Here is a 22342-nt window from a genome sequence, read left to right as displayed (position 1 = left end):
GGTGCAAAAAAAAAAATGCTAACCTTCTGGTTGGCATTGTGCTCGCTTCTTATAATGGACCAGTGGCACCGATCTTATGTAAATCGTCGCTGTGATCAAAGACGTACCAGTTTCCTTCTTCCTCTTCGTCTTCTGATCTTTTGATGTATTCCATCGATTGCATCTATATCACTCTGATAACTACGATTGTTTTTCTTTGCCCTCTGGGAAAGTGTAATTGATATTTACCAGCTTTTCATTTAGTCTTCGTCGATGGTGCTTGACCGGATGGTTCGTTTTGAAGAAACGGCGTAAAGGTTGCAAAGAAACGTGATTAACGAGACTGGACGGTACGATGGAAACCTTTTTTGTATTAAAATGAGTGTTTCATACATTATGAAAGGGGAAGGATATTTTATTTTGAAATACTTAATGCGTTTCCTCTTCCTGGTATGCCAATTGGATGTCGACGTTTTCCAGACGTTGACGAAGTTCGTCGAGAACTCCTAGTTGTATTTGATCAACGTCTTCTATGGGACAGTACTCGTCTTCGCTAGATCTGATAAACAAGAATTACATTTATTTGATATTTATCGTTTGTCATGGAAAGTTTCCATTCATTAGTAAACTGGAATGATTATAAGCTCTTAGCTTTGAACGAGTGTAGCATGTGAATTAAAATTTAATTTGAATAATTCGTCATTTATTTGTTGCTGTTTGTCCATTATTTTATATAACTGAATAAAATGTTTTAATAAACAAGTTACGAATAACTAAAAAATTTTAAATTAAATGAAGTTATACAGGTTGATCTAATTAAAGTAATATTTCTTTCATAAAATTCTCAGTTTAATTTTTTTGCATTTGTTACCTTGCAATCTGGACAATGTTTCTAGTTTTACCTCTCTGATTTATTTTATTTTTTACACGTATATTTTATTTTGTTATTCTTTTTTCTTTAACACGATTCAATTTGCCGAAACATAAGCAATGGAAAATCCACGATCACCTAAAGCAAATATCCTTTTTTTTCAAGTGACTCTTTATTTCTGTTTAATCACTGTCTGGCAAACAGCAAGAGAACCTCGGTACCGTCCAGAGGCGACATCCGGCGGCGTTTCCACGTCTTCCCCGGAAGCTAGGGGTGCCGAGGGTGGAGAGTAAGGGGTCATCGAGGGTTGTAAATGGGCCGAGTAGGATGAAATCGATTTTTTTTTCTGACGCCGCCGGAAGTTCAAATACTGTTTCCTTAATTTTATCACGAGATGGCGCCAAATCAACTGTTTACACCTGACGTTATTATTTTCATTTACATTTCAGAGCTATAATTTCGTTATCAATAAGTTTTGTGTAATGTATTAAAGTTATAAATAGGATGATTTATTTTATTAGTAGTTATAGTAGAGTTCTTTTAATTTTACAAAAATAATTCTTTATTTTAATACTTCAGCTAATAAAAAAGTAGCTATATTAATAAAAGAAATTTATTTTTTGAATACTAAAAACTGTATGCATACGAAAATTCAAAAATTTATAAAGTAGTTCAATCATTTCCTAATTAATATATCTGTCACCTTGTTTCATTAAAGCCAGTACTATGTAACTTCAGAATTATAATAAAGGATTGTTTTAATAGTATTACTCATTTAGTATTAATTACCTAGAAGTATACATATATCTACATCCAGCAAATAAAGACATAAAAATTAAACAGGCGATGCTTAAAGAAATGACAAACAACGTTCAAAGTGCTTATACTCCCCGATGAATATTCCCGGTGATCACATTAATATCGTGTCTCATCTACCGTGTGTGTTTCACAAATTACAATTTCCCGTCGTAGCCCTGCGTTTATTACGAGCGGACGGAATTGAGAAACGGATTACCGTGTCTCGCCTTAATCAACCGGCCAACTAGAGCGTAGAACAAAGATAAAGGAATAATTAGCATCTGTCGCGGGACATCGAAGACAGAGACATCTGACAACGAGTGCCGAAAGGTCGGGGTTTGATTTTGTGCACCCCTTACGAGGCCACCCCTTGCCCACATGAAGGGTGGGGCTTCATGGTATCCGAACGTCCATGAACCCACCCTTCGGACGGCCCAACCATACCTCCCCTACGTTCCTCCCTTTTTCTCTATTTCCAACCCTCCCAGCATCTTCTTTCACGCCATCTGCGACCCTGACGTAGTACTTTCGCTAAGGTTGAATATCGCCTTGGAATTCAATTTGACACGATTTAAAAACATTTCACGGCTAAACTTTTTTTCTTTATTTTTCAACTTAAACCTTACACTTAGAATTTTCTTGAAGTATATTTTTTACTTTAGTAGAATTAAAACAATGCTTTAATTTAGTTGAAGGAAGAAAATAGTTAATTTCTTATTCCTTACCTTGCAATTGTTACAATGGTCGGCGGAGCTGGTAAAGCAGCCAAGAATGATCTAAACGTTCCAGTAATCAAGCGATCGAGATCTTGCGGCTTGGTAACGTGATCAGGTAAATCGGTATCATCTCTGGTGCAGCCTGCATCGTGTATTATCTTCCAATCGATTTCCGATTGCTTGTACACGCTGGTCAACTCACGATAAATTAATTCCACTGCTTCGTATCTGAAAATAAAAGAGGATACAATTAGAATAAATTCTAATGACGCGTTCCAGGATTCGCATAGTCTACACGTGGATTATTTAAATATCGTGTCGATTGCGTTATGTAAAATTCTTTAACGCATTGCAAATAATAGAAGGAAATATGCAAAAATAAGAGGAAAATAGTGAGCAATGGAAAGTTTATAATGCTCCGACGATAACACACGGGTACAGAAGTTGAGGCATTTCTCGAACGCACGCGACGAAAGTTAACACGGCCACGGGACCAGTTCCGGGTGGTCGTAATTTGTACTCCTGCTTTCTCTCCATCCCTTTTTCTCTATCTCTTTTATACCGTTCTCACCTCCGCTTTCGACCTTATCTGATCATAAGTTTTCCTCGTTTTCTGCAGCTGCAATTCGTCCTGCGCTCAAGCTACCTAGGTATATTGTACACGCTTTCGTTATTAAGACCACCGAGATTTTACAGAAAGATTACCGGTATCTATGTTAGTAGATTACAATTTATTCATAGAATTGCATTTTAAAGTCCATTTGCGATAAGAAGAAAAATTCTTTATCAGCCTGGTTGACAAGTTCAAAAATTGTCGAGCAATAGATTCGGCTAGATTTTAAAATAAAAAATTCTGACGTTTAAAGAGTTCGAAGAATTAGGGATAAAATTTAGCAGAGGTTGGTACCAGCCCGCGGATCAAACGTTAAACAATTATGGTTGAAGAACGATCGAGAAGAGGAACATAATTGGCCTGAAAGTCTTTCTTATCCAGGACCAGCTGCGTGTCTAGAAGCGATGTACGCCCGTTTGCTAACGCGCTAACTGTTCATAAGAGAAGACCATCGCCCACTTTTTCCTCGCTGAATATTAATTATTCCCTTGAAAGGTACACCTGCCCTCACCCTTAGCCTGGACATACCTATACATACTTGTATACATGTATCACGGCTCATGATTCTCACCGCAGATTATCCTAACAGTTGTGTAACGAAGTCAGTAACGATCGGTTCTCTCGAGGCTACGAAACCGGTCCCGTATGTTATACCAGTTACAAACTGGATGAATATGCGAACACCTGATTTTTCGGTGAAATAAGTATGCTTTATCAACTCTCGAAATTATACATTTAAAACAGAGACATTTTTTCCTCCGTTTTCAGATTCTTCCTGGTACCAAGAATCCGTCCGGAAGGTCGGCGACGCACGATATTTTGACTCAGTTCCCTCTGTCTCGAGTGGAATTTAGATTTCTGGCCTTCAGTACATTTATTTATATTAATAATTTTACTTATAATATAATAGAAAGTACCTAATAGAAAGAACATCTGAGAATGAACGTGTTAAATACCCTCGATGAATTTATACCTCTGATCATACGCATGATCGCGACTCGATCCACATCCATTAAAAATTGGTAACCTGATATAGGGGTATTGTCCTAACGTACTCGACACACATGTCTAGGATGTTTGCTTAGTTATGCAGGAGAGACCCGAAGAAAGCGATACATTTATTATGCAGAACCTCTAAACAATGTTCCGAACGGGTTTCCTCGTGAGCAGGATCTGTTCATGCGTACAATTTCATATCAACGTGAATATTTTCGAAGCTGAAGGTAAAAAAATGCACATACATTATAATTGGACATCTCGACGTACTAAATTTTATACAATGGCTAAAAAATGGCTCCTTCAAAAAATAAAAATCGAAATTTTATATTATCTAAAGGGATATTGAAAAAGATAATGAAAAATTATTAAAAGTATCCATTACGTTGAAAAAAGGCGAAGATCGAAAATCGTGAGAGTGAAAAAGAGCGAAAGGCCCCCTCGTATCCGGATACGCGACGGTCCTGTCAGTCGTATGTCAACCCTCGTTGTTTTTTTGCCACGCTCTTAATAATTGATCATCTGATTACGATACATTATACCCCTCTTTTTCTACTTTGCTAGACCGTCAGAGGGCATTATTCGTGTACCAAGAGAAACAGAGATAGAGAAAGTTTTTCTTTTCCGTCGTCGTGGCGAGGGACGGCCATTTGCATATAGGCCCCCTTATCGACAAATACACCGGGGGCGCCCCTCGTAATGAGGGCCCCCTTCCATTGCTCTCCATCCCTCTTTCCTTTATTTTTTTAACGTGGACCGCCATTGTCCGTTAACTCATTCGACGTAGCTGCGTCGACCAGTTTCGTATCTCCCTTCCTTCCTCGTTATCCTCCACATCTTTCTTTGTTCCAGCTATCGTCTCTCCCTAGAATCTCGCCCTCTTTCTGTTCTTCTCCCTTTCTATGATTCCCTTGGCCGACCTTTCATGTTGAATTGCGTTAAGACAAAAAAAAATGAAGGAAAAAAAAACAGAACCGGTTACCGATAGAAAAATATGAATCATAGAGATAGAATTGGAAGCGTGAAAGCGTTGCTGAGATTCTACCCGTGACATCTGCTTTTAGGTTCATCTATTGCGAGGAAAAAAACGCGGAGAGGAGAGGGTGCAATAAATGATACAGCCCTTTCGATGCCACGCGAGATGCATGAGAATTATATTCTTTTTGATCGGTGGGTATCAATTTGGAAATTAACGGCAACATATTAACAAATATCATCAGTAAGTATTAATAATTATTATACTGTTTATTATTCAAGAAATATTTGTATGTGTTATAATAATGATTTTGTGAACGTATAACTTTTCAGACCATTATCTGGGTTTGAAATTAGCACTGTGGTTCTTAATACACAATCATTTTTGAGTTAACTCATGGGTTGTGGTTCTCCTCTTAAATTTAATGAGATATCGCAGCAGATTATTCCCCTAGCAATTTTCTACTATCATCTTTTTTATACTAATCACAGTGATTCCGATGGAATATAGGTAATTATCACCGTTCTAAACGTGAGAAGGCATAGAATTCTTTTTATTTGAGCGATTTATTTGAACCATAAATCAGTTCAAACCATTAAGAAATTTTTTAATGTGATTTTTTAACTGATCGATATATCATTAATTATTATTTTCATTTAATTTTTTAATTTTCTGTCTATAATTAAAATAACAGCAATTTAGTTATAATTAAATTTTAGACTATTCCTTTAGATATTATTTTTCAATACATAAAAACCTTTTGTTTAAAAGAATTTGATTGAGTACATATAATAAAGAGGCAAAGTACTATTGATACTTTTTATCTTAAATTGCAGGTATTACTTTAAGGCTGATATACAGTGATTACAAGTATCAATTGTCAAAAAGGACCATGTTTTGTGTTCGATATCAGATGTACCTGACTCATGGCACGTGGCTCTGAAAACAGGACAATTTGCTGCATACTCGCAGGTAGCATGAACATATTTCGAGGGTTGCGGCAGGTATACGCCTATATATCGAGGTGATTTTGAAGGGTGGCTTTGCCAATCAATAGATATTCATCCCCATCGAACACCATTGACACTACTGTCGATACACGATGCATTCAGCTGCACCGTGGGACGTGCAGGTTGCACTTTGATATAGCGCACACCAATTTAAAGAGATCATTGGCGAAATGATGAGCACAGGTTTCTTTCAAGATTTTCCATCTTCTTTTCCTGATCGAAATACGAAAGTTTTTATTAAATAAAATTGTCGTTCGATCATTTTTTTAAGAAGGGTTAAATAGGGAAGTGAAACGTCTAACAGATGTTTCCGTCCATTCGAACCGAAAGCTAATTAATCGAAACTCTCCTCTCGTTTCTTTCAACAGCGACTGAACGTTTCATTCGCGCAACGGAATTCGTTGCCGACCCCTTTCCGCATGAAATTAATTAATTAACGGTCGATCTGACAACGACGACTGCGAATGCGTGTCGTGCAAAAATCGTCGCGGAAACGTTTTCCCTGCGCACGACAAAGAGAAAGGAAGAAGAGGGAGAACGTCGAGAAGGGAGGCTGGCTTTAACCTTTGCGTGTCCTGCTGAGCGAAAATTTGCATACGCGTTCGGGATTTAATTAGGTTACGCCTAGGAAACGGGTTGAAGTTCACACACTTCATTAGAAATTCCAAAGGGCCATTTTCATTTCGACGTATGCGCCTTTCTTCTTGTTTTTTCTCTCCGTTCTCCCGTTTCGCCCCTGGCTCCTTCGTCTCTTTGCCTTGATAATTGAATGCAGAACCATTCCACCGGTATTAAAGACTTATTTTCCTCCTCGCTGTTCGTTCCAGCTTCTTTTCATTCGTCGTGCAGATCGTAACTAGCAATTTATTTGCATCAATTTTGATTTAACCCTTTAACCCTTTCCAGACGAATTTTTAATACTCACGATATTTGTAAATTTGATCAATTTTCACAATCGATTAGGTTTTTAAATTTCGTCTCTTAAGTATCGCCTTGCGATAAGATCCATTTTTCGAAGGGGTTAACAATTTTCTGACCGATAAATGGCGCAAGATATCGGTAACACAACATTTTTATTCGTAACACTACCATGAAATTTATATTACTACCAACCGAGAATATTCAACGAAACGAGTAACACGATACGATGCGATGCGCATCCGCGGTATTATTTCGATCATTTGCATAAAACCGGGCCCGGCTAATTATGAATTTCATGCTGGTAACCGTGTAAGGGTGCGCGTCTTCGGCATAGAAAGGAAGAACCGTGATCCTGGTGCCTTAAATCAGGACCTTATGTAAATGATACATGCCAGGCATCAGCTGTCTTAACCTATTCCAAGACACGATCCGTGCAGGAAATATATATCGCCCGGTCGTCCATCGAGGTTTCAGGGGGATGAGAAGTCCCACGCTAAAACCTGAGTAACCCTGGTTTTAACGAGTCTCGCTTCTCCTAATTGCGAGCGCAATCGACGATTTGTACGGGAACGGCTTAACGAACTTTCCTTTTGTCACTCGTCGTCTATCGATCCCGTGGAGGGGGGAGGGGAGACTGGTAGTAATAATTTTTTAAGAACTCTCCACTTCCTTCCCCGTACTTGTCGGGGTGCATTTCTGCGGTTGTGATTCGTACAAATTGCAATTTAACAGTGGTAGAGGAGAGAAGAAACGGAGAAGTTGGTTCGCCTTTGCCCTCCTCGAGGAATTTTATCGAGAGACGTAATCCAGAGAAGGCGAAGCCTCGTTTAATAACGTAATTAGCTCGAAAGATCTGGAATTTCTGCGGCGGATCGGGAATAAATTAATGTAATTATCGTTGATCGAGGGCGGACCGAACGAAAGGGGTGGAGTGTCGAACTTTTTCTCCCTTTCTTTCTTACTTTCATTTTTATTTTTCTTCTTCACCCTTCTCGCGACACGATAGGAACGATTTAGCCTTTCCGTATTCATTGTCGGCTTTTCGTCTTCCGAGTTAAAGGTACCTCGGTTTCGAAGGAACGTTTATTAACATCTCATCGATTCGACTCGCCCAATTAACTTACTCCTTTCTTTCATTCTTTTACTCTTTTTTTTTGTATGCTGCTCGAAAGCTGCATCCTCAAACTCGTTTTTAAAACGAACCAGGGTACCCCGCGGGTGGTTTCTTTAGTATGCTAAATATCCCGCCGTTCGGCCTCCGGGGAAAAATGTTAAGTCCTTAAACGCCTGACCATCGATTAGTAAAGTTTTGCTTTTTTCCTTGCTTTCCACCCGAAGGTGCATAGTTATGGTCAATTATTAACTTAACGACACACGAATCGATCCACCCGTACGAGACTTTTATCGTGAACGGTCTTGCTTTGTAGTTCCGATATTATGCAAACTGCTTCTTCTTTGCTGGTCATCTTCATTACCATGGTTAGTGGATAGATATACGGGGTGTCATGTAAATGATATGGTTTTTTATGCAAAACCGTGGAAAATGGAAGTTGATGAAAATTAAAGGACATAGGTTGTACGAAATAATATTTAAACATGAAATACCTGCTGATTAGAGTGATTAAGGTGATAATTATTTAATTTTATTTAACAATTTTTTTCGATGTATTCACTACACTTATTTAGTTTTTATCCATTTCATTAATATAAATATATTTAAATTATAAATTATTAGAAGAATACAATCCCATATTATAAATAATAGGAAAAATATACATACGTGTCTTCCACCCTCGTTTTTGGACAACGATCTAAATATAGAACTTCAGAAATGGTTCACATGGTGGATCAGACGTGATCTCGCACGAATTAACCGGCCCGCATATGAAAAACCCTGCTCACATGTGCAATCGTGTGAGTTAAAAAGAAAGAAAAGAAAATAATGAAAAAGTGGGAGAAGGGGATCTAGTATAATTCGTAGGAAGGTACACGTCTTCCGCTCTTCTTTCGTGGATAGGTTTAGATTCTCAGGCACGAGCGTATGCATATATGCAAATGCGATAACAAGGGCCCAGTAACGTAGTCCATGGACCCAACCAAGGGGTGTCACCAAATTATATTTACTTCGTTTAAAATCATAATTCTCTTTACCTTTTGTTTACTTTTAATTAACATAGATCCTAAAAGGAATCCAATGACTATCATAGAAAAACCTAGCTAGAATATAGGATATATTTCTAAATTAAAAATAATTAGAAATTCCTGTAAGTTGTTAAGAAAAATTCTTTTTAAAAATAATTGCAGAAATTATATTTATAGATAATTCGATATCATTGTACGAGCTATTTTAATTTCTCATTCCGGTCTTTCTCGTTGGTCGTAATTAAAAGAATCTCCAGCAGATGCACTCTTAAATTACGTTCCTGCGAAAGGAGGACCCTCAAGGTGGCGGTGCAAAGGGCCCATTACGCGAACCGGCCCCGGAACAAGAAAAAACGACACATTGTGATGCGATGTATGCGTAAAGGGTCGCACCGTGGGACTAGAACAAAGCGGTGCGATAAAAACTGGGCATAAATCCGAGGGCTCGAGCACATACGAGAAGTAGGAGGAGGGGAGAAAGGGGGGCCAGTAGGGGCCCTATGCTTTCAGACTTGCTCCAATACTTTCAGTCATCCACACGTATTCGAGCCGCGTTTCCTTTCGTTTCCTCGCTTCTCTTCGTATCTTGTGTTCTATGTGATCAGTCGACGTGATAATCATTTATTTTAGACAAAATTTAACCGTGCTGTTATTATCGACAAATTGCAAACGAAGAAAAATTTTTATATATTAATCAAACGAACACGCGCTAATACAAAAAGGGAGATGAATAGCACGTAGGATCTTGCCATTACAAAGGACTTTTTTGCGTGGCTTGGAACTTCCTCGTGGTCCATAGTAATGCATAAGAAGAGAAACCGGAAAGGAAGCAAGATTCGTGGGATCCTGAAGATCGAGAACCGGAATGATCTTACCCCCTCTTGTTAGATTCGCACCGGTCTGCTCCGATCGTGGTCTCACCTTAGAACTGGAGCAACCACTTTTCGAGTAACCTGCGTTCGGTAAACCTGTTCCTTGTTAATCGTCGCGAAATTATAGTGAAACTATGGACCTACAACTAGAGAGAATCGACGTGTGAAGAAATGAAAGGTGTCATAAAATTTTGTGTGATCGAAGTTACATTATTGTTGCAACTATTCAAATTTGTTATTTACATGGTCGGTGCTGTGGGAATGTGTCAAATGAAAGCACTTCGACATTTCCACCCCTGTTCACGGTGTTGAAATGCTTAACCGGAGAACGTTCGAATATTTTCTTTGAAAGAATGTGTAAATAAAAGTATAATTAGTGATCGTATTAAAAAGAAAAATGAATCGTGACAAAATATTTCTGTACGAAGTGATACAATGTTGGAAGAGATTTATATTGATAAACGATACTATGTACAGAACATCGTCGAATGGTTCTCCGGTACAGTAATACGTTCATTGTTTGCTGGGCGGATAATAAACGTTTCCACGGAAGCGTAAAAACAACGTCGATATTAAATACGTGAGTTACGCGCACGGAGAACGAGTCTACCTGGTTAGCCAGGCTTTCATCCCTCGCAATATAGGGAAGCACGTCTCGGGAGAAAGAAAGGGAGAAAAAAGAAGCACGAAGGGAGGGAGAGAGAAAAGCATAGCCGCGTATGGATTTGCTTGAGGCCGTTTCAAGGGTGAGGTTAGACCAGGGCGGTTTGAAAATGATGAAAAAGCTTCTTGCGTCACTGTCAGCCTCTGTCACCCATGCCTTTCGCCCTCTCTTTCCCTGCTCACCTCCAGAAGAACCTGCACCGCCGCCCCTATCCATCTTAATATTATTATTTCATTCCGCGAGCCCGTTTTTTAGAGCCTCCTTTCCGTCTCTCTGTTTTCCACCCCTCTGTTCCTTCTTTCTTTCTCATTTTCCCTATCTAATCGTACGAGTAGGAGACCGACCTCCGTTCTCTTCACGGCTAAAACCACCTACCCATCCCTGGAATCAATCCACCCCCATCAGGGGACACCCTCCACCTTCCGGAGCACCATCACTTACGGATCAATAGGGTATGGAAGATAAACGCACCTAGAGGGGATCCAGAAGGGCTGGAAAGGTGGAGGAGGAGGAGGAGGAGGAGGAAACGCAAATGGTATCCACGTTGACTCCCTGTCTTTTGTCAACAAGCTAGGCGAGAATTCTCCTACCGTTGTTGTTATTGTCTTTGGGCTTCTTTGGCATAATTAGGAGAAGGCCAGGGTGCGCCTGGCCACCACAAAAATGTAGACTGGCCCCCTCATTATTCTAAAATTTATAAATTTATAAATTCCAGAATATCAACATATCATAATTCCAAAATTCCAGAAGACCAAAGTTTCAGAATTTCGGAAATATAAAATTGCACAATTTTTATTTTCATTTTATTCCTACAATGCATCGTGGACATTACTCGATCAATTCGTCTTGCGTTTTCTTTTTGCAATAGTTCATGAATATTCACGAAATTGCAGTAGGTTTCCATCGTCTCGTTAAAAGGTATCGGTGCTCCTGGTATCCTCATCGGAGGAGACCAATCTTCGTATCAAGATGAGCCCCCCGAAAATATATATTTGGGGCGAGCGTTGCGGTGCTATCGCGAGTATCTTGCATAGAAACGAAGGTGGTGGAAGGGGGGAGGGATGGACTTTATTCAACGTCATTTCTTTTATCGATGAACGAGATGGAGGCTGAGTTCTCTCCTCGAAGAAGGAAATCGTTAGGAGAGCGACATGCAAATTCGTTCGAAACTTTCGCCCACCTCTGGCTCTAGCACCCTCTAGGCAAGAAAAGCGGGACAAGGGTGGGCAGAACCCCTCGTGGAAGACGAAAGAGCACCAGAAGAAGAAGAAGATAAAGAAGAAAGGTGGTCGCGAATGTTTTCTGTTCCTGGCTGCTGGCGATTTATGCGCTCGAAATCGTATCGCCCTGGAAATGAAACGTCACCAGAAAGACGAGTTGGAAGGGCCAGAAGGGATGTTGATATACGTGAGACATTTTCGCGCGACCTTCGCGTTTCAAGAAAAATTGAAGTCCTTAGGGATACTCTGAGTGCTTTGCTTTGGCACTCTAAGTGAAGATCAAAGAATGCTTCTTGAATTGAAAATCATTAAGTAATTTTTCATTTGTCATGTAGGTTTCTGCTGATTATCCTAAATTATCGTAAATTACTTTTAACAGAAAGATCCTCCCTCAACTTTCACTTTGATTCTTCGAATACAAGCTACTTCCGTATTATCTGCTGCTATGTATTGAAAAGTCTAGGATACGATTGGAATCCCGAAGTCGGCACAAAGCTTACTGGCTGAATGTTCCGTTAGCAGTACAGCGAAGATCAAAGAAGTAAGAACGCTTTGTCTTGTGCCGAGGGTTACTTTGGGGAGTAAGGAATATTAAAATCTGGGAAATTAAATTTTGACCGAGCTTCTAAACGTGCAACTCGGAAATTAAACTTTATTTATTTCATTCTAACTTCTTCTTATTATTATACGATGGTTTCGATTTCTTCTGATATTTCTACGAACGAAGAATTTCTGGCGAGAGTAAATTACCGACAGAAATGATCCTGGTATCGGTTAATGGCAGGGTGTAAAAGCGTAGGGGGCTGTTTATAGATAACAAATTCTCGCGGTATCCAATTATTTTGATATCCGTTCGCATAAATCCCGAGGAAACGCAAGATAACGCAGCGTATCGGTATCCGGGCATAAATGCCAAATAGCGGTCGTGGCTCGTTTTTCAAGCTTCGTGAATTTTTATCGCGTCGCGACGCGTCCGGTCCCGCGTGCCATATTTTCCCGGTCGGCCCGATAGATTTTAGGCCGCGCGCAAAATATGTATCGTCGAGCAAGATAAAATAAAAAAAAAAAAAAATAAAATAAAAAGAAGGAAAGGAAACAATGGCCGGTTCGGTTTTGGATCACCGCAGTCGTCTACGTACTTACTTCCACCATTTCCTCCCCTTTCTCCTTTACTTTTTTCCGTCTTTCTTTTAATCGGCCGCGTGCCGTCGGCACAGGGGCGGATGGCAATATTCGAAGCGAACCGAGGCAAGCCCGTTTAATATCAGCAGATCGAGGCACAAATGAATATTCATTAAACACATTTTTTCGATTTTAATTACATCCCCTAAGCGGATCTGGCTTGGGCTTACGCAGCGGTTCCCTGCCTTCTCTCTGTCTTTCCTCTCGTCCGTTTTTGTCCCTCCACCTTCCTCCTTCCATCTCTCCGTTCACCCCCTGTTACCCGTTCGTCCTTTCGTTTGCCGTCTCATTTTTCCTTTCTCCTTCTCTTCCACCATTCTCTGGCCGCTTTTTAATGAAATCCACCGCGGTGCACGAGCAACGAATGCCATTATTAATGTCACCAATCTTATCTTTCAACGCAATAAAGAATTACTTTGTTATTAATTCCAATGTTCGGTCCCCGATCTGCCCCTCCCCGTTTCTCGTGTTCCATTCGTCGAACGGAATTGGCGTGCCACAGCATCGAATTGAAATACTCGTCGAAGGGGACCAGATCCACTTCCGGACGGGATATTCTTGCCTGGCAATTTAATTTATAAAAAAACACGACCGTCTGCTCGGCCGGCCGGAAATACATAGTTGTCGCGTGTCTGACACTGTTCGGTTTGAACTTTGCTGGTCTATGGAAATTTTTTCGATTGCTGTTATATTGTTTCATTAATTTTATAGCATTTGCAAACGACAAAACGATGCTTATACATGGAATGTATTAGCTAAATGCCGAGCCACGTCATCCTTAATCTGTCACCCCTAGGTTCTTAAAATATTCCTTATCGTTTTAGGGGTGCTCGAGTGGATGCATTTATCAAAGAAGACCTTAATATGGTTGCTACCACCATTCAGTTGGACATTCGACCATTATAGAATACTTCTTTTTATCAAATAATATTACACCCCGTTTATATATTTATTTTTTATAGAAACACATGGTAAAATGGATTATTGAAGACATTAGTAATTATTTTCATTTTCTATTTTAAATTGCTGGTATTTTTATTTTCTAACTATTTAACTCAATTAAATCTGTTGTGCAGCACACTAATGACCAACGTAGCAGTGAAGGTGTTAATGTTTTGAGGGATGGTTTCATGGCCTTGGCATGCAACTTTTTAGGTAAGCATTTTTTAATTCATTACCATTTACTAATTTCAATTTAAAAACTGATAATTTTGAACTATACATTACTCTAAATAATCCAGGTCCCAATATAAAAAGAAATCCATTGAATCCATAAAATGTGCGTTTAAGTGTTAAGATTTGATGAAACGCGGGAGGTTTGGCTGAAACCAGGCTCGTTAAACAATCGTTCCGGCTGTGTACAATCCTTCTTCTTGTCTACGTACGCCCCCGAATTTTTCTTTGTGCCACGTCTTCCCCCATTTGCCGTCGCACTGGATCGCGCACACATGGCGCGATGGCGAATGGTGGAATCGAGGACGCATGCGCCCGGCATCGTATTTTTTTTTTTCTCCACTTCTTTTTCGTACCCCACCCCATACCCGAGTCGCAAGACGAGGGGTGGTTTGGTGGTTGGGGGTGCGGGTCGGCGAAGTAAGGGTGTTACCACGGGCAACGCTAACGAGCTCCATGAGCGACGTTAGATAGAGCAACACACCTCCATGGTACCCTCGGAATTCCCCTCCTTTCCTGCTGCCACTGCTACGACAAACCCCATAGAAAGTTGGTTATGTATAAATACTCCTTCTTACGTGGCTACCGTCTATGCAATGCGCGGCGAAGGATCAGAGCATGGAAAAAGAAAAAAGAAATAGAAAACGGCTGATGGTTTGTGTGTACGTCGATTCAGGCCACTCTTTTTTTCTTCTTTTTCTTACGCGGGTACAGACGTAATTTAACCACTTTCGTTCACTCTTCGTTTTTCCTACCGGCGCAGCTTCCTGCTTTGTTATCCGCTGCTTTATGTCACGCCTTCGGCCTTCTTATTTTCTTCATCATCATTCTATTTACGTAGCAGAGGGAAAATGGAACTATTATCTTGTTTTTACATTTGCAAATTTTTTTTTAATACAGGCAGACATATTAGATAGTAACAATTTAGATTTAATTTGTATTTTAATTCAATTTTACTTATTTTTGTCATAATATTTTCTTATTTTTATTACCCAAAATTTCAAGCACCTAATACGATGGGTGTAATTGTAAAGTAGAATTTTCTGTTTTCCAAACTTTCATTTTTTCAATAACAGTCACAAAATTGAAGAGTTGTAATAAATGATTATTTTCAGCGTAACAGTTAAATAGGTTTCTTAGATTCTGTGGTGAAGTACGTGACAAAGAATTAATTCGTGCTGAAGGTGTCCTTTCTTCCAGGAAGATGTTCAGGGTGAGGATCAAGCAGTTAGGGGTGAATCAGCGGGGGGTTTACCGGCCGCGACGGGCTGTGGGAGGGTGATTGTCGGAGCGGGAAGGCAATTACGTAATCAAGTAATTAGTCCCTGACCTGAGTTAACAGGTTTCACCGTGCCATTCAACCGTCCTGATTTCCTACCGAATCTCAACTTCCTTTCTTTCTCATTCTTAAACGCGTGATTTTATCACAGAAAATTAATTCAAAACCTTTCGTTTTATATTGCAAACATTTATTTAAACAGAAACTCCCCATAAAAGCATTTAAATAATTTCTACAAAATAGAATAAGAAATTTGAAATCCATCATTTTTATTCATCTCATTATTCTACTATTAAATAGAAAAAAAAATTTTTCTTTACTATGCGGGAAATAATGCATAGATAATTTTATTTACAAATACGAAAGAGGAAACATCATAAAACAGTTGGCGCGTACGATGCGATAAAGCGAAGCAGATTTTTTCGCGCGGGGTGGAATTCGTGTAGAAATATTTATTGGAGCGAAAAATGCGACACTAGCGCCGGTAGACTGCGTGTTTTTTTCCCTCCCGCGGCAGAAAAGTTTTGAGCAAATTTTTAAAAGCACGATAAAAGGACTGGATGAGAGAAGGGGAGGACGGGCGAACGAGTTTCGCACAAATTGGAGAGTTCCTTTTTCGCAAACACAGTCGCGGGAAAATCGTTATATTTGAACTGCGTACACCATGTACGATTAAAAAAAAGGGGATGAAAAAAGAAAGGAGAAAAAAAAATGTATATCCCTGCTCTTTGTAGGAGCTGTGCGCGATTTTTCCTAATGAGATACATACTCGTGCTTCGAGAGGGGAAAATGTTAAGCCTTGAGATACGAGTTTTTGTTACGAAACATTAAAGAGGATCGTCTCCAGTTATGTTTCAAAAATATTCGTGATTACGTTTAAGTTGCATTTAAATAAAAAGATAAAATTTCCATAAAAATTCTCAATCTTCAATTAATTAGGAAATATATTTAGACGAGCATTTTTATCCTACTGAATCAGTCTTTATGATAAAATTATGACCGAGTTTTATTATTCAACCTACATCTTGCGAGTGAATACGACACACAATAACCGGAGGTACATGGTTCCTCCGAATATTAGAAACTACGCGAAGAGTTGCCTGGGAATTTCGAATATTTCATATCTTCTTTGTTCTACGAGGAATATTATGAGCGTACCGTCTTCATCCGAAGAAATGAAAAAAATCCCGCGAGCACACGGGACAAGAGGGTGGCTCTAGGGGTGGAGCTTGACATCGAAGGCAAGAGGAGAGAACAGACTGAGGGAACCTTACTTATTGCTATGTTTTAATATAACGATGCTATAACGATGCTTCGTCTGCTGTTACGTTTATTTCGATGTTGCCCCCTCCTACTTGTTTCCATCGCCCCTCTCGTGGTTTCGCTTCAATAATCCATTTCGCGATACTTGTTTCTGTGTTCCCATACCTGCAATGTTATTGCTGCAAGATACATGTACAATACCATTTCAATTAGTATTCGTATACACCCAATTAGTAACCGGACAGATACATATTTTTGTTTGCAAGAATATGCATTGCATTAATTAAGCTTTCGTTCAGTATAAAGCATTCGAATTTATTTTATTAAGATTTAATAAATCAAATTTAACTTCGAGTTTAAGAACTACAAAGCACAGCTCTTCCTCTGTTTTTCTCCGTTTCTCATTCTACTGCCACCCCCTTTGATTAACCTTCTATATCAGTTTCTCCACTCGCAGTCCTCATCTTCGTGAATAATACCGGCTTGGATATAATAACACCCCCGCGCAAAACACAGTACGATACTTTCTTTTGGTAAATTATCTTTGTGCTGCTGTCACAAGCTTCTACTTCTTTCTTTACTTACTCTGCCTCTCTTCGTACTGCTTTAGACGAATGCGTATAATAATCATTTGCTTTGCATAGAATGTCGAATGCAAATTAAATAAAATTATTATTAATAAAGAAAATGACTACCGCAGGGAATACTTCATTATTGCAGAAGGAATATTCTGCATAGTATTAAAATCATATTATCATGTAGCTTTTAAATCCAATTCCTATAATGCTCGTCTACCCCATTTCGATATCCTTTCTGCATCTTTTGCTCCGTTTCTAACCAAGAGGTTGGGCGAAAAAGGGGAATGCAAGCACGTTCGAACAAACCTAGACCGAGGGATTTCAAGAGGCTCGCGTTCCAAGGGATTTGGGGAAAACGGGTTTCTCCCAGAATCCTCATCCCGAAAAGAAACTCGAAGATTGTATGATAATTGCAAAACGTGCTACCCTTCTCGGATACATTTCGGCCGATTGAAACGTCGGGAAACAGTGTTCAAATCCTTCAGGATCTACCATCGGTGGCTGTTTCTCCGGTCGCGTTTCATTTTCAGGGAGGATACGAATATAAATTTCAGGGGTTAAGGATTTAAGCTGACAGAACGAGTAATTTCATCGTCGGATGTGGTTCTTTTGAAAAAGATAGGCGAAATTATGAAATCACGAGGGTGGAATATTTCGTGCTCGATTTTAACGAAAATTTTATGGTATGTTCAGAGTAAAATTTTCTTTGTCACAAAAAGAAGAATATACTTTGTTCTCAAAAAATTAAAAGATAAACATCAAAGCTATTCGGAATATTTTAAAATTGGGGTGAAGGAAGAAATTGACGCATTGTCAATATTTAAAATATTGATAGAGACTGAAATATTTTTAGTATTATTGATTAAGTATTGATAATAAATATTGATCATTTGAAGACCCCTTCAGTCATGTCATTTATAAGTTCGAATTCTCAAGAGACTCATCGAACGATTGTTTAAAACTTTTCCGTTTGGTTTGCCCTTTCGCCGATCGGGCAGAGGGATTCGCGTGCAAATCAACGGAGGAAGAGTCACACGCAGTTCCTGTCGCAAAATAATCCCCTATACCGGCTTATTGATCAGATCACAAGTCGTTGGAGCAGGCCACCCCATTTCGTCCACCCCTCTCTGTCGACGTTTCCTCCCCCCGTACAGAAACCGGGCATTTTTATTCGTGCAGTTTCACCCCCCCTCCCCCTTGTCCTTCCTTCCGTCTCGCCTCACCTCCTCCACACCACCCTCTCGACGACACTGGGGTGGCAAAGTCGTGAGAGCGCCATTTTTTATTTCACCTACGTCGAGGAAAGGCCTCATGGAGATTCATTAATAACAAGCTGCGGTGGTTCCTACGAGGATTAGAGAGAGAAAGAGAAAATCAAGGAGGGGAAGGTGGACTCGTTTGTTAGGTGGGATCAATCCTTGAACGGATATCGAGGGAGGACGGGAGGGTGCAAAGGAAAATTGCACGAGTCGAAATATTCGATGGATTAGAGGAACACGTGCCCGAAAGAAATTGGTAAGAAATTTTAATAAAGGCTGTAACTGTAATTTAAGGGTCGTTTTTTCACTGCACCAGTGGACTAATGTAATTTAAAATCTGCAAATTTTTTATTACTGGATGTTTGGAATTTTAGAACCTTAGAATAGTGAGAGGACCAGTTCACGTTTTGTTGGGGGTGGCATACAAGCCCCTAACAAATTTGTGATTCGAATATGAAAGAAGTCGAGGTGAATGCAGCCGAATAAGGTGTTTTATTATGCGTCAACATATTACTGTTTCCTTCTACCGTCGGTCGTTTACTCGTCCCGCTACGACTTTTTATTTGTCCAATCCTTCGGATTGGTCTCCACCGAGAAGCGCCGGAGGGTGGATCGCTGCTGTTGCAACGAAGAAAGAGGATTTTTGGTATTTTTCGCGAGAGAAGGGAAACGGGAACGGTGGACGAAAAAAGATGGATCATAGCTGGTGGGGGTCGGTTAAATAAGGAACAGAAATAAATAGGAAGGGAAGAAAAGAGCTCGTTAGGGGGTCTCCGTGAGTTTCTGAGTACCCAACTACCCGACCAAACCCTCTTCTCTTCTTTTTCTTTATCTATCCTTCTTCTTGCTGTGTCTCCAATTCTTTCTCTTTATCTTACTCGTTTCTTCTCTCATCTCTTCTCTTACGAGGGCATCCCTTTCCGTGCTCTCATGTCCTCGTTTCAGAAACTTGCTTCACGTTACTGTTTATTTTTTCATGAAATTATCAAGAAATTAGTGATATACACTGGATATTTTACTTATACAGAAAAATTCGTGATTGATTTAATTTTCAAGAATAGTTCAAGAATAATTGTTTAAAAGAAAATTTCCATTCCTCTTCTAACACTTCAAAATTTAAAGTAATTATTTCGTTATGAACAACTGTAGTTGCTTACATTAACATCAACGACCTACTCAAGGGTTAATTAAAATTTTTTAATTAATATTGCATGCCTCTTTTTATGTCGGTCAATTACAATCACTCCCAGTACTCGGTGACCGCCTCGAGGACCAATTGAAAATGAAATAAATTACAATTCATGCAAATTTAGAGGTCGTCGTACTGTTCAAGATCCTGTTTAGTAGCCCATTAATCGTTTTCTGAGGATTTGAAATTTTAACGGGTTAATTTTTCCTACCATACTCAACGTCCGGTGAAAGAGGGTGGGCAACCCTTTCAGCACGGGAAGGAAGGAAGGAAGGAAGGAAGATCGTCGCCCTGGCAAAGGGTCGGCTACGTTTTGTCGGGGGCTTTCGTCGGCGAGTTTAACGGGGTTTTGCTGGTCGCTGGATCGAGGGTTTAGCCTAGGTGGAAAGAGATGGTTTAGCGAGTTACGAGCAATTGCCCACCGCCATTCTGCGCCATTGCTTCGTTCTTTAACCGACCAGCCACTTTCTCACCCCCTAAGACCGGCCTTCTCTTGTCCCCCTCGTAGGAGGGTAGCACTTGATAGGAACCGGTGAAAATTGCGTGATTAACCGAAACCGTCTCCTCCCTGTCGGTTCATCAGTACGCTCCTACGACCACAAGGATTGGGATGCCTTCGGGTTATTTGGCCACGGACAATCCTGAAGGACCACGATGTCCTGTTCCATCTGTACTCTTCGATACATCCGGCTATTCCAACGGGGGTCGATGGAACTTCGTCCAATCGTTGTGGCTTTGGCCTGAACGACCTGTTTTGCAGTTTTATTGTCGTCGATACCACTGATCAGACGGTGAAAAGTTATTGCTGGGTCAAAAGGGATGGACCCTTAAGTCAAATTCTGGCTATGTATTAGTGTTTAAGGTAGATGAGAAATGGAATTATTTAAAATATTACAGGCATAACAAAATGCTATTTGTTGGATTTATAAATTTTGATTAAATTCTTTCTTTTTCTTACATTCATGTATCTGTGAAAAATTATGAAAATTATTACTATATAATAGTAACGTTAAGAATATTATTAGTAGATATATTTTTGTAATCTAGAAATAGCATCATTTTGGTGGTAGTTTTAAAACTATTCTTATGACGTGAAAACTTGTACGACAATGGCGGTCCTTTACTTCATTTTCCTTTCCTTTCCACTTAAATTTGTCACAGATCGAATTATCCAGCAGTCGCGAAATTACGCGAGCAGAATCAGCACGAAGAGCGAACCGAAGCGCAAAGCTTAATGTAGATAATCCGTGGTTGATTGGTTCAATTAAAGGTGTCCGGGAGAATGCAGACGATTTAAGAGTGCACATTGACATTTTTGTCTCGCTACACAATAGCGATTGCCTTTATCGAAAAGTAATTTGTAGAATGATTTAATTCAATTATATATAGCCAGAAATAGCCAGTCAACAATGTATTAATTATTTCCATACTGTTCCTCTTTCAACCGACCTTGATTCAAGTCAAACGCTTCTTGTTCATCATCTAGAAGCCTGGTTCTATGCCTCGTACCTGTTCTTCCTTTTTCGGGTCTCAAATTGATTCGCAGACCAATTAAGCTTGAAGAATCGGGGGCTGGCAAAGGACGTTCTCACGCTCGATCGACGGTCTCTCCTCTATGGGTGTAGAAGTTTGAACTAGAACCCTGTGTTTGCCTGATAAATATAAGTATGTATACGGGGTGTATTATAATATGTGAGCATAACTCCAATGATGAATTCAGCATACATGGAAAATAAATTTTTGTCTTATCTGACCTCCTTTTTGTACTATAGCCATTTCTGTCTTTCAATATTTTTTCAATATTATAAACGTTTATTATTATTTTACATTGATTTTATTACTGAAGTTATGGTACACCTTGTGTAGGTGAGAAAGCGTGCAAAGGGAAAGCCACAGCCTCTACGTCTGCTGCTTTTGGAAGACGATCTTCCAGACGATTTGCTCCCGAGTCGATCCTGAAGTGGATTGGTGTCCGTTCTTCAGGATTCCGGTAGATTGAGCCCTGTTTATGGTTCATCTCACGACTGAAGCCTCGGTTATGCTTCCTCTGCCCACCTTTCCTGTCCATCACCTCACCCGATCCTTATATACTGACTGCTAACGACTTTGTTATACGCTCTCGTGATCAAGTCGATGATTAATTAAACTCAAGCAGAGTAAAATGTTCTTTAATACATTTTTTGAATTACTTATTAAAATTACACTATCAATAATTAATATTTAAATTGCACTTTTATTTGATTGTAGAATAGTTTTAATTTTCCAAATAATTATAAATAAAATTTGGAGAAAGAATGTATTATACTGTAAATATAGTAAAAGAGGAAGGGACGAAGTCGGTTTATTACAAAGACAAACGGTCGACCTCAATTATCGACCAAAGCAGGTAGGGTCTGCTAAATGGTGTCTTTCTGGAGATGCGATATAATCATGGGGTGATATCTAAACGACCCTCGAGTGTGGATCAGGAACTACCTAATTAACGTCATCCTGACAAGAGACGATTCACTGAATGTAAACAACCCAGGTTAGATCCAATTATAGAAATAGAGCAGTGAATTAAGCATAGAATTCAATTACATTACATATACCAGGTATTACAGAATTAGATTTATGCACTTTATGTACTTTTGTAACTCTG

At 39.5% G+C, this 22342-nt stretch overlaps 1 protein-coding gene across 1 annotated transcript in view; it reads right to left on the bottom strand.

The window, feature by feature from the left end:
* Positions 1-330: 330 nt before the first annotated feature.
* Positions 331-22342, bottom strand: part of LOC114874615 (UPF0489 protein C5orf22 homolog) — a 554926-nt gene continuing 532914 nt past the window's right edge. Inside the window, exons 7-8 of the mRNA XM_029184070.2 lie at positions 2374-2592; positions 331-538 (exon numbers count right to left, since the gene is read on the bottom strand). Coding sequence (XP_029039903.2) covers positions 409-538; positions 2374-2592 — 349 coding nt within the window. The 3' untranslated portion in view covers positions 331-408. The remainder of the gene's footprint in view (positions 539-2373; positions 2593-22342) is intronic.

The sequence above is a fragment of the Osmia bicornis genome, chromosome 5 (genome assembly GCF_907164935.1).
Source record: "Osmia bicornis bicornis chromosome 5, iOsmBic2.1, whole genome shotgun sequence".
Classification (NCBI taxonomy): domain Eukaryota; kingdom Metazoa; phylum Arthropoda; class Insecta; order Hymenoptera; family Megachilidae; genus Osmia; species Osmia bicornis.
Note: the sequence above shows the minus strand (reverse complement) of the source record. Positions and strands in the feature narration are given on the sequence as shown.